The 11,819-nt window shown below is 52.9% G+C and overlaps 5 protein-coding genes across 5 annotated transcripts; 3 read left to right on the top strand and 2 right to left on the bottom strand.

The window, feature by feature from the left end:
• Positions 1–1,617: 1,617 nt before the first annotated feature.
• On the top strand, positions 1,618–3,315 carry N0V89_003888 (uncharacterized protein; the record flags this gene model as incomplete). Its single annotated transcript, XM_056212685.1, has 3 exons — positions 1,618–1,980; positions 2,038–2,722; positions 2,831–3,315. The coding sequence occupies 3 exons, from the start codon at positions 1,618–1,620 to the stop codon at positions 3,313–3,315; spliced, it is 1,533 nt and encodes a 510-aa protein (XP_056072993.1).
• A 334-nt stretch (positions 3,316–3,649) lies between these two features.
• N0V89_003887 (uncharacterized protein) lies at positions 3,650–5,412 on the bottom strand (the record flags this gene model as incomplete). The annotated part of the gene is made up of 2 exons (XM_056212684.1): positions 3,650–5,103; positions 5,208–5,412. 2 exons carry the CDS (start codon positions 5,410–5,412, stop codon positions 3,650–3,652), a joined length of 1,659 nt encoding a protein of 552 aa, XP_056072992.1.
• Positions 5,413–5,856: 444 nt separating this feature from the next.
• N0V89_003886 (uncharacterized protein) lies at positions 5,857–6,987 on the top strand (the record flags this gene model as incomplete). The annotated part of the gene is made up of 2 exons (XM_056212683.1): positions 5,857–6,315; positions 6,367–6,987. 2 exons carry the CDS (start codon positions 5,857–5,859, stop codon positions 6,985–6,987), a joined length of 1,080 nt encoding a protein of 359 aa, XP_056072991.1.
• Positions 6,988–7,849: 862 nt separating this feature from the next.
• Positions 7,850–8,548, top strand: N0V89_003885 (uncharacterized protein; the record flags this gene model as incomplete). Its single annotated transcript, XM_056212682.1, has 1 exon — positions 7,850–8,548. One exon carries the CDS (start codon positions 7,850–7,852, stop codon positions 8,546–8,548), a length of 699 nt encoding a protein of 232 aa, XP_056072990.1.
• A 639-nt stretch (positions 8,549–9,187) lies between these two features.
• On the bottom strand, positions 9,188–11,313 carry N0V89_003884 (uncharacterized protein; the record flags this gene model as incomplete). Its single annotated transcript, XM_056212681.1, has 3 exons — positions 9,188–9,778; positions 9,928–10,174; positions 10,223–11,313. The coding sequence occupies 3 exons, from the start codon at positions 11,311–11,313 to the stop codon at positions 9,188–9,190; spliced, it is 1,929 nt and encodes a 642-aa protein (XP_056072989.1).
• Between the last annotated feature and the right edge of the window lie 506 nt (positions 11,314–11,819).

The following is an 11,819-nucleotide window of genomic DNA, read 5'->3' as shown; positions in this document are numbered from 1 at the left end:
AGCGAGTCATTCCACGCCATCGTCAACCTCAGGAGATACGAATTCCTTTCGACCAACGGTGTCATGTTAAAACACACGCCGCAATAGATAGGCCCAGAAGAGCAATCACGGGATTTGTAATACTACTCAGCTGCCGCAAGCTCTACTGACGACCGCGGAGCGGAGCAACGAAGAAGGCCCGAGGACCGACCCGAAGGTGATCGCGAGTGCACTCCGCAGTGACGCGGCCTGCCACTCTCCTCCCGTGCGCTTAAGGGTATAGGAACCGCTGACTGCTTTGTTCCCGTTCGGAGAAGTCCACAGCCGCTGCTGAGGAACGCTTCCAATGCGCCAAGTTGCATAGTTCTAAACCGTAATAGGTTGAGAAGCAGGAGCAGAAACGGGGAGTCTCGCCATGGTCGACGGCGCATGTTACAGTGGGTTCAAGATAGAGCACAAGGACGCTTCGGAGTCAGTACGGGGAGATCCGAGACAAGAGAACGGCTTAAACGATGAGACAGATTTCATACAGGTCCGCATCAGACTTGCAGGACTGTTAACTTCCCCTTTCTATGCTGAGGTACCACACGGCACTCCCAGGCTCCTGACACGGCACCATATTGCCGGAATCTTGGTGGTTTCTGCTCTCTTTCTGTACCTTAGAATCACCATTTGTTCTTCGCACTCGAGAATGCAACCTTCAACACGCGCAACATTCTCACTCTATGTCTCCAACTATGTTTGACCAGTGTCTTCGAACATTGCATAGCCCATCGATCGCTCATCAGCTCTTGGCCGCAGGACCCAGCAGTGGGATCGCAATGCTTGTCTTCCGATGCCCAGTCATCAGCCCATCAATGAACCATAGTCGTAGATGTTGCGAAAAGAATTGCCCGAAAACACCCCATGCGGTCGCTATCTGGCCGCTGATCAGTAATCGGGTACTAAAGGCAACAAAGATGTTGCCTCCGCTTCAACGATGAACGCGGTACCCGCGCTGTGCACCAAGACAACAGTACCTGGACCATCAAAGCATGCTATGTACAACCGCACGTGGCTTCCGAGCGGCTGCATCGGCGATTTCCTGAATTCCTCGAGAAATACCACTCGCCCATTACCCGCATTTCAACTTTACCTTCTTGTTGCGTGACTCGGTTTCCTTCCCGACAGGCTGTGTTGCATGCATGTCTCACTTTGAAGAACGCCGCGCTTCAATTTCGCTTCCGGAACGCTGACATACTGAAAGCAGCAATCTAGATGTTCTGTCTATAAGACATCGGTTTATCTACCGCTGCCGATCTAACATCGAGTGCGTTCAAAACAGTATGGCATCACAGCCTCCCACAGCCGTCACTTATAAGTATGACTACCGGACTATTGGGCCGGACCTCCTGCACCATAATCTTGTGCTGCGTTCTACAGTGCATGCGAACTTCGACACCTGTCGTCGGGCGACGAAATCAAACTGAGCAACTACTCTTTGACTACACCGCGCATTGAACACAACACGTAGCCATGAGCACGTTAGGCAGTGTTCGAGTCGGGAAGAAAGCACCAGATTTTCATTGTGATGCTGTCTACAAAGGAATAATCGAAGGTAAAAAGGGTTTCCATGCGTGCTCACTCACGCTGCTAATCATGCTCACAGAGGTTACCCTAAGCACTTATATTAACGAAGACAAGAAGTCGTGGCTTCTTCTACTTTTCATTCCCGCAGCATTCTCCTTTGTTTGCCCAACGGAGGTGCTCGCCTTTCAGAATTGTCTGGAAGAGTTCAGGGACCGCAACTGCGACATTATCTTCGTTTCAGTCGATACTAAGCACTCACTTTGGCACTGGCAGAACGTCCCTCGACAATACGGTGGCCTGGGTCAGATTGATATCGCATTGCTTAGCGATGCAAATCATAAAATGAGTCGCGACTACGGGGTCTTGATCGAGGAGGAAGGGGTTTGTTTACGGGGCATGTTCATCCTAGACGAGGAGACGGTGGTGCAGCAGGTAAGGCCACTTTGGCGAACATTGTTGCTCATGAGGACACAGGCTGAATTCTTATAGGTAACACTTAACAACCTCACCGTGGGCCGTTCTGTCCTCGAAGCACTCCGCTTACTTGAAGCCTTCCAAGCCGTAGCCAAGCACGGAGTTCTCTGCCCCATAGACTGGAAGCCATCTAAGGACAATAACGACATCGCGCAAACTATATCGAACACGCTGACTGAGTCATACGAGGATCGACTCGCCAACCTGCAGAAAGAATTTGGTGACACGGTCGTTACAGACCTGGACGCTAAGCACAAGCGTGGCAGCGAAGAGACAAGCAGTGCATCGATCGAGGAGCGTCTGAATGCTTCTCGGCAAAGCAGCAACGTCACTACGAGCAGTGTTGCTACAAGCAGTCGCAAAAGGAGTGTCAGTATCAGCACTCCGAGCACCCGCAAGACTAGCACCGATATGCATTCGAGCCGGGAGTCTAGTAGTAGGGAAGCCTTTGACTCGCCGAAGGAGACGACAATCAGCGGAAAGGCTGACGAAGAGCCGCTCAAGAATTCCACCAACGATTGTCTGCCGCACACTAGGGCGAGCGTTGGCTCCACACACTCAAGGTGGTCGTTCAAGTCGGAAAAGAGCACGAGTGCACCGCCCAGTGCGAGTCTCGCGACCATGCCGACGCCGAGCAAACAAGAGCCGCCAAAGTTGTTGAAGCAGCATTCGCAGAGTAGTACGGCGCGTCATGCCAGAGGTACGTCCCCTTCTCCTTTCCCACCTAACATCCTTTAACATGCCTTCGCCCAGCCACCTCGCCTCTCGCGATAGTCCTTCGACGTGCTTGAAAGTAACAGTATCGTAGGTCACTGCAGCACTCGCGTTCCGTCAATGACCAAGACCTTCGCCACCGACGGTACTCCGCCTACGCCAACTCACTTCCTCGCCCTCTCCCCTCGCAACACGTACGAGTCCCGCCGCGGCTCCCAAGTCATCCTCGAATTTGCAGACCCTACCTCGTCGCCCCAGTCTTCTCCGCACGCCACACCAGGCCTGACCCAGTTCCCCTATTCGCCGTGGCTATCCAGTCCACTCCTCGCCTCGCCGGGAACGACGCCTAGGCCACTAACCTTGGTGAGGGATACGAGTTCGGAGGCAGTGAATGAAAACGGTGAAGCGGGCCAGACAAGACTTCAGGCGACGTTTGAGGCGATCAAGAAGATGGGGGCCGGGTTGACGAGTCCGAGTCCCAAGAGAACCGTGAGTAGAGGCGCGGGGAAGGGAGGTAGGAAAGAGGAGGTGCAGACGCCGGGGTATTTCGATGTTATTGTTGATGCTGTGGAGGCTTGAAAGGAGGACGAGAGAAGGAATGGCTGCGAGCGTAGACGCTGTGTTTTGGGAAGCACTTTCATTTCGGTTCACGTTTCTTCACTAATTGTGGTTCCAATTGTCGCTCTAGGTATGCCTTCGCGTTGATTATCTGGATGTAATGGTACTTTGACGAGCTATTTCGAACCATATGTCTGCCGCAAAGTTCTCTGTGGCTCTATTGATCTAAAGTGAATAGTCATCCTTGGTATGTAAATTGATGCGTTACGTAGTTAATATCATCATCATGGTCATGAACATCCCGTAAGTGCACAGGCTCTCGTCTTCAGGCCCACGCCAATGCATACCATGTTCTCTACATGTATTCCGGCTCGCCCACCTCTAGTGCTGATCCTCCTAAATCTCGTAATCGTGCTAGAGCATCATCGGTATCCAGATCTTCATCCGCATCAATAGCCTCTGCGGACGTGCTCTCCGCTTCGACCCCTGCTGGCTGACTGTCTTTCGAAACCACATCATCGCCTCCAGTATGGATTTTGAACCTCTGCTTCACAGTCTTCCTGCACATAGGACACTTGCTAGGTCGCGCGGGGATGTGACTGTGCCGCACGGGTACCACGATATCGGCACACCACTGACACATGACCATGTGCCCACATGGTAGCACAGCGATGTCGGCTATCTGACTGTAGCAGACTTGGCAGTCTAGCTTCTTCGTCATTTGAGCGTCGGTGAGTGGTGGCGGGCGGTCGGGTTGGTCAAGAGTATGTGTGGGTTCTGCGAAGAACGGACGTACAGGACGTCGGCGCACAAGGGCGATGCGGGCATTGGCGACGGCGTCGGTGGCTGCCTGGAGACGGGAGAGGTCGGAAGTGATCTGGTCTAGAGAGGTGCGGAGAGAGGATGAGGATGTTGATGTCGTGTTTGATGAGGAGGTAGAGTTGTCGGGCACTGTACGATTTCTTGAGTCAAGCTCTGCCATAGCGGCGTTCGAGGCTTCCATCCTCCTATTGAACGAATTTGTGTTACTGAGCGAATCCGCGTAGTTTCTCACGTTGTCTTCTTGGTAGCGCTCCGAGAAGGAACGTCGCGAGTCTTGAAGCACGCCCCAGAGTATCTGCTCTTCCAACTCCCTTCGCTCTTGCCGGGGAAGGTCATTTAAGCTGTCTGTCCGAGGGTCTGTGGTTTCGCCCGTCGTGCGTCGCTCTTCTGCTTGTCGATAGCGTTCCTCTGCCCGGTTGTACATTGTTGAAAGAGGGCTCTCGTAGTCCTCGCGCTGTACGTCTTCCCTGGATCCGAAGACGCGAATAAGACGATCGCGGGCGCGTTGGAGGTTGGTCTCAGTTCGCGTAAGTGGCCGTGAAAGACCGCCACTACTGCTCTCACGCGGCATGTCTGCGTTCTGTGCTTCGGTCGCTACCAGCTCAGGTGCCTCGTCGTCGTCTGATATTCCCTCGAGGAGGCTATCCAACGCGTCCTCAATGCTCTGCTGTGGTTCTGCTGGCCTCTCGTCCTCCGAAGTCAACCTCCTCCTCCTGAAGACGTTGTCCGGCCTTGCAGCGTCGTTTTCCCGGCCCGCCCTCAGCTGATCCACCGTCCGAGGCAAGAAACCGGGGCTGACGTCGCTGAAGGGTTCTCCTATGACAGCTATGCGCGCTTCGGACCCGTCTGGGTGTGTGACTATACGATAGCCCTGGTGGAATTCAGTCCACCGCTCGAGAAAGCCGGACTGATCTGGAATGTGCGGGATCTGTGTCTGGGCGGCTTCGAGCGGGGGATCCGTGGCTGCTAATCTGTTGTTCCAGAACTCTGGTTGCATGCGTCAGCACATGATCCGAAAGCCGTCGTTGGCAAGAGCGAAAAAAGGGTCCGGTCACGACTGATAACAGTTATGGCAGAGGAGGCAAACCTACCCTTGCAGAACCAACAGTAGCTCTGCCATCGCGTGCCTCGCTGCACGTAGCCCACGCCATCGATGTATACACGATAGAGACGCGAGTGGGGGCGCTCGTCTGCGCAGCCGCAGCAGTTGGGTGTGCTGGTGAGGCGGCATGAGGTTGCGAGCTTGTGCGGGCAATGCGCATCTAATCGCGGGCAACCGGCGGTAAGAGTGCCCATGGCGGTGTCAAAGTGGAGGCACAGCTTCCATTGACATGGAAAGAAGGAAAGTCGAGTTTCCAACGACGATCCAGACGCCCCCGGAATTAAGCGCCTTGTTGCCGCAGAGGGGGGGAGGGACGGCGGGGCTGAGCGCGGGCACTACTCGGATCTAGCTCAGGCACCACAGCGGTTTGACCGGCGACACAGCCTGCCACCTAACAGTCACGGCGCGGTGCTTCTGATAGAGTCATGCCTCCCGCTGCTTCTTCGTCCCCCTCACACTCTCTGCTTCTTTGCACAATTACTTCCACACAGCTCCGCAATACAGGCTGACCGCTGAGAGCACCGACTTGCACCTTCACTTGAACCCAAGACTGGCCATATCTGGCAGGCACACCTGGCTAAGACACCCACATCTTGGTAGTACACCGTCTCGACAAACCTCTTTCCACGAACAGCATCATGGACGGAGACCAGTGCATCTCAGACAACAGGCCGCAACGTCAGACCGTGTTCGATGGCGCACAGAGGAAATACTTCGAACTTACATCCTTCAATCAATACCCGGTCGCAAAACATGCCCACGACGGAAACGAGGTAGCCTGCAGGGTCTACCTCCCACAGGACCCCAGAGCCACTAAAGAAATCATTGAGAGCATGCCAGCATATAAGAACTGGCTGACCGGACTGCTCCAAAACCTAGCCTTGCAGCAGAATCTCCATCACGTATTCCACAAAAATCAGTACAAACTAAGGAGCATTGACCTCCAAGCCCCTACGTGGTTTCCTACTGGGAAACCTCCTGGAAAACTGGGCTTTCTGAAGGCGCAGTGCGCTATAGAGGCTGATCACCTAGAAAATGGAAAGAAACCGTGGCTTCCCGGTGCTGTATTCCTACGTGGAGGCAGCGTGGGTGTTCTTGTATGCTGCAACTTCCACCTCATGCAAATGTTGTTAACTGAATGCGCCTAGATCATCATCCAGCCCTATGACGGAGAAGAGAAAGAACGACAGAACCTGGACCGAGGACAAGAACCGGAGCTATTCTCCGTCCTCGCAATCCAACCGCGTATAGCCGCAGGTTCTCTCGCTTTCGCCGAACTACCCGCCGGCATGCTTGATGACAGCGGCGACCTTGGAGGCAAGGCTGGCGAGGAGATCAAAGAAGAAGTCGGCATAATTGTCAACAAGTCCGACCTCTTCAACATGTCCGAAGCCGCCGTCAAAGACATCCACCAGCAGCCATCTACAAACTTCAACGATGAGGATCCCTGCCGTGAAACTGTCCAAAACTCCATGTACCCTAGTCCTGGCGGCTGTGACGAGTTTCTTCCCTTGATGCTACTGCAGAAACGGCTCAGCAGAAAGGAAATCGAAGATTTGCAGTCGCGCGACACTGGGTTGAGAGAGGAAGGCGAGGTCATTACGCTAAAGGTAGTTCCGTTTAGACACTTGTGGAGGGAAGGAGGGAGAGATGCCAAATGTCTTGCTGCACTGGGCTTGTATGAGAATCTGAAGAGGGAAGGTGGGATCCTGCCGGACATGCCTGCCAGGCCGGACGAGCAGAGGAAGAGGAAAAGGCCGCAGGGTTAGAGGAATGGTGTCGCAAGATGCTCAGACCGGCGGCTCTCGAAGCTCCGATGCACTGTATGATCTGCATCTTACAGGAGATGCATCCAGGATTGTTTCTGGGCATCAATTGCGCCTACCTCGTGTAGATGAATTTCTTCAATATACCCAATGCAGGACCAACGGTACGAAGCTTTTCTCCCATTGCTTTAAATTGATGGCCTTCTTTCCCTATTCCACTATCTCACGTTAAAAACTTCCTTTCTTTGCGTCAAGTTTTAGGTCCACGTATAAAGCGCATGGCTTACGGACCTACCGTGATGACCCCGAAATGATCCTTAACATTACGATGATCCCACTTTAAGTTCAAGCAGTGTATTCACTAGAGACTATGGGTACAATCAAGCCGCCGCACATGTGACTCGTCTACACTGGAGTAGCGTACTCGGATCAAAAGTGGAACGTATGCACGGCGGATAAAATGACTGAATAGAGCTTAGTTTACACCGAGCATTCAGCATTCAGCATTCAGCATTCAGAGTGTGTGATTTTCACAACATTACTGTGGTTCCGCCGCTCGTCAAGATCATGTACCTGCACTGTACAAAAGCAAGGCAATAGCGCGTCCGTGTATGCTCGCTAGATAGTACATATGTCGTTGTGCTCTCCGTAATGATGCGTCATACCGAGTACGTCGCGCACGGCGCTACGGTATAGCTTCCGTAGAGCGGGGTAGCTTTCCACAGCTCCCATTAACTGGGTACATACTCCCAGCGCCAAGTGCGGTTATCTCCGGTCATTCCTCATGTCCATAACATCTCTCCATTTGTACGTTCAATACATGTCCGTAGGCCTTCCCTAATCGACATTCACAGACACCACCATCATGGTCGAAGTCCGCACCTACACATTGAAACCCACTTCTCTCATCCCCAACTCCCCCCACGTCCTAATCCACTACCCCGGCCTCTTCTTAGACAAAGTCTCCAAACCAGGTTTCAACTGCACAGAGCTCTACGACCTGTACAAGTCGAATGGCTGGGAGTCGCAATGGGTAGCGCGCTACGGCCCAACGCAGACGTCGCACTACCACAGCGCCGCCCATGAAGCTATGACGGTTATCTCGGGCGAAGGCGCAACCATCCGGTTTGGCGTGGCAGATACCTCGGATGACGTCGAGGAGCACACTCATGGGGATGGACATGAGGATGGCGGGATCTGGGTCGAAGCGAAGCGGGGCGATGTTTTCATACTGCCTGCGGGGCTGGCACATAAGACGTACGATCCGAAGCCTGGTCCGGTGGAATTTGCGTTCTTCCAGTGTAAAGACGAGAATGAGGAAGTTATACGGGATGAGAAGAAAGCTCGCGAATTCTTTGAAGGTCTCAAGATCGGTGAAACTTTCCAGATGATGGGGAGTTATCCGTATGGAAACGAGTGGGATTTTGCCGTGGGTGGGGATCATAAGGGGAGAGAGAGGCAGGTGTGGAATGTCCCAGTGCCAGAGAGGGATCCCGTGTTAGGTGACAGTAGAGAGGGGTTGTGTGGTTTATGGCATGACGGCCCTGCGACGAGTAAGCTATGAGGCGTACAATGAATATATGACGGCATCGCTTAATCTTCTTCTGTCCGGCTCACTGGGGCTGGTGCCTCTCGATGAGGTATTTTGGACAGACTCGCACTCCGACTTATCGCACATGTTACCGGAACAGGCTGCGGTAAAGGTAGACCCTGCGCCACGCCAGGCTGAATCACTATCGCACCGGTTCAAGTCACTGGCCTAAGCTGGAATCGATGTTACTCGCCTGCGACTGTCCTACGAAGCGCTTCGCTCGCTGGAGAATTTCTCCAAGTGTTCTGGGCCCCATTCAATCGCTTGATACCCTTAATCATCGAGGAGCCGCATATGCTACCACGTCCGTAATTGATGGGTCTATTCACGTCTTGCGCAAAATCCAAGATCCTACGGCCACTTAACTTATGAAATCGTCAAGGGCTCCTTTGAGACATCAAGGCTGCGCGGGTACTGTACCCGAAGTTGCAACGGCGTATCTGCGGGCTTGACTCAATCGAAATATACGCTCTCGAACAGCTCCGCCGGACCACCAAATCCTGCGGCATGCTGTGTTGTACAAATGGCAGGATCGAAGCAGGCTCCAAATTAGGGGCAGTTCTCCTGATTAGAGGTGCTCCGAACTTGGTCTCACACATGTAGAAGTACATATTAGATCCGGAAGCTACTGTGTAATTGCGTGTTGTCATCCTGGATCCAAGTGATTAGTTCTTGGTACACATTGCCTCCGTTGCTTGGTAATATTTGCCGGCCCTGGGCGACGTCAAATTGGGTGTCATTGATGAAGCCTTGCGATACTCTTGCAGGATTCGCGGAATAATTCTGTTGTGTTGCACATGATCCAGACAAGAATCGGTCGAGCAAGATCTTGAGGTCCTTCAAAACTTGCAGACAGTCCCGCTCGTAGTTGGTCCCTATACGGGACTGTTGAGTGAAGACATCGATAGCGAAGTCGATTTCTTTTGCAGCTGCTGATTGGTTCCGCAGCACGCGATTGAGGAGAAGGATGACGGCCGCATTGAATACGAAATGCAGACCCGCTTGGAGGAGTCGTCTTGTATTGTAAAGCTGCATGACCCATTGTGCCAGGTGGATGTTGCGTTGTGCAGCTTTCGAGCAGGCATCTATGCGGTTGAACTGCGGTTGTTGTTCTAATTTCCAGCTGCAAGCGTTCATGTATCGCTCTGCCACGGCACGCTTCACCGCGGTGAGAAGGATCGGACGAATGGTGATTAGGATGAGCTGTAGTTATGAAGTATTAGCAAAATATACGTATGGTCGAGACCAGATAGTTTGAGACGCATCAGTTTCGCTAACGACTGGCCAACATAGTGGCACGGAATTCGAACTTCGCGCACGGAATGGTAGAGATAGTAAAGAAGAAACGTTACCTGGTTGTGCGCCATGTGGAGGATGCAACATGCGGGATCGGCACTTGGCTGGGCTGAAGACATTTGCAACGACGCAGGTAGATGCGTAAGCCAGTCTTGCAGCAATTCCATAGGCTTATCAACGTCAGGGGCTGCCGGGTTCGTATCTAGCTTCTTGGGTGCGATCTTGTACGTCTCGCAGACTATGAATCCCGATATACGTGCGAGTTGTACGTGGGCACGAAGACCGGCAGAGGAAGGCATGTTACTACATCCAATCAGCCGGCTTCAGAGTATCAAAGTTGACCTAGCTTACGGTGCATCAATTGGCAAGGGAAGTCGGATGGCCTCGTCAGCGAGCGTCGGAGGCCTACCCATTAAGCAGCTTAACCATCGATCGAGAACATAGACGGTCCAGAAGACCCGTTTACTAGCCTCATCAGCGCAATGCCTAGCTGCACCGTGCGTTACAGCTATGTGCATAGCCAAGCTCGTATATACGTATGCAGCATCGCGACGGTTGATCTCGATCAAGTAGAGAGCCATTAGAGCAAGCACAGGCACATCCCTCAACGAGAACCGCACTGTGTCTAGTGGGTTACCGAGGAGTATTCTAGCTCTTTTGAAGTATGCGTCTCCAGCGTGTATTTCGCCTTGATGTAACGATTGATTCAGAATCTGTGCTGCAAGCGCGAAAGAAACATGATTGAAGGCAAGGTAGCGATAGCGATCTGAAATTGCTGCTTCAGACTGGGTTACGGTCAGTGTGATAGCTTCAGGCATAGAGCTAAGATCGCCCCAGTAATATATGCCTCCAGAAGGGAAATCCCCATTGCCGTCTTGGATGTGATAACGCAGCTCCGCCAACATCATGATCATTTCCGTGCGAGTAGGTAGCCAGAATGGATCCACATCCAAGTCGAGTAGCGGCCTTGAATCAAAAGTCTGGTATCGCCCCAAAGAGGCAACAAATGTTGATCCATCTTCAGGCACGGTTAATCCCGGTTCTGGTGCCAAAGCCAACGGCACGAGTGTCAGCATGAAAGCCTTCAGGAGATCGAGAAACGTGGCGCCAGACGTCTCACCAAGAAATCTCATATTGCCATCCGGGTCGAAAAGCATGCGGCCCTCAGTCGTCTCACCATCGTCAACTGCAGATGATTCCGAGTATACCGAAGCTGCGGGAGGGGTATCTCCAGACTCCACGCTGCGGAGCAAGTCATCTCTTGCCGCGTTGTCTGGAAGCACTGTTTGCAGACATTTCTCTAGATGATCACACTTTTTGCGGAGACGCTCTAGCTCCTCTTTCAGCGATGCTCCCTTCAAAGGTTCTTCGGCAGGATAAATGCATTCTCTTGAGGCTGTCCGACATTGTTGGCAAGGCTGATCGCCTGAGGAGGGACGCATAGTAAGTACACGTCCCACATTTTACGTGCGAGCCCAATAAGATCTTACCTGAGCATTTCACGCGGCGTACATTACAGCTATTGCACCTATACGAGAGTCAGAGCTCACAGGACTGCTCAGTTGAGATACGGAAGGTAGCTTACGCCCTAGCCACGCGTTTCCTGTGCTCTGGAGCAACTTTGCGGCGCCGCGGGTTCACAGGCAACCGCTGTGTGCGAGCCGAATCGTCCTGCATCGTGAGGTGGCAGGCCGGGAGCATCTTCCGCTAGTAACATGACGTGTGGTGTGAGCGGTGGTGGATTGTGGGGACTGTTGCAAGCCAGAAACCTGGGGCAGCCTGTGGAGGATTAGCGCAGCGGGTGACGTACCCGGCAAAGCGCTGTGGACGCTGCCAGATCACGTGGGGCTACGGTGCTAACACCGAACAGACAGTTTCTTCAGGTATGGCTTCAAAACATCATCTTTGCTTTCGTGAGGTCTGATCGGGTTCATAATCTTGGGAGACG

The sequence above is a fragment of the Didymosphaeria variabile genome, assembly GCF_027946475.1.
Source record: "Didymosphaeria variabile strain IMI 356815 chromosome Unknown scaffold_3, whole genome shotgun sequence".
NCBI classification, from domain to species: Eukaryota; Fungi; Ascomycota; class Dothideomycetes; order Pleosporales; family Didymosphaeriaceae; genus Didymosphaeria; species Didymosphaeria variabile.
Note: the sequence above shows the minus strand (reverse complement) of the source record. Positions and strands in the feature narration are given on the sequence as shown.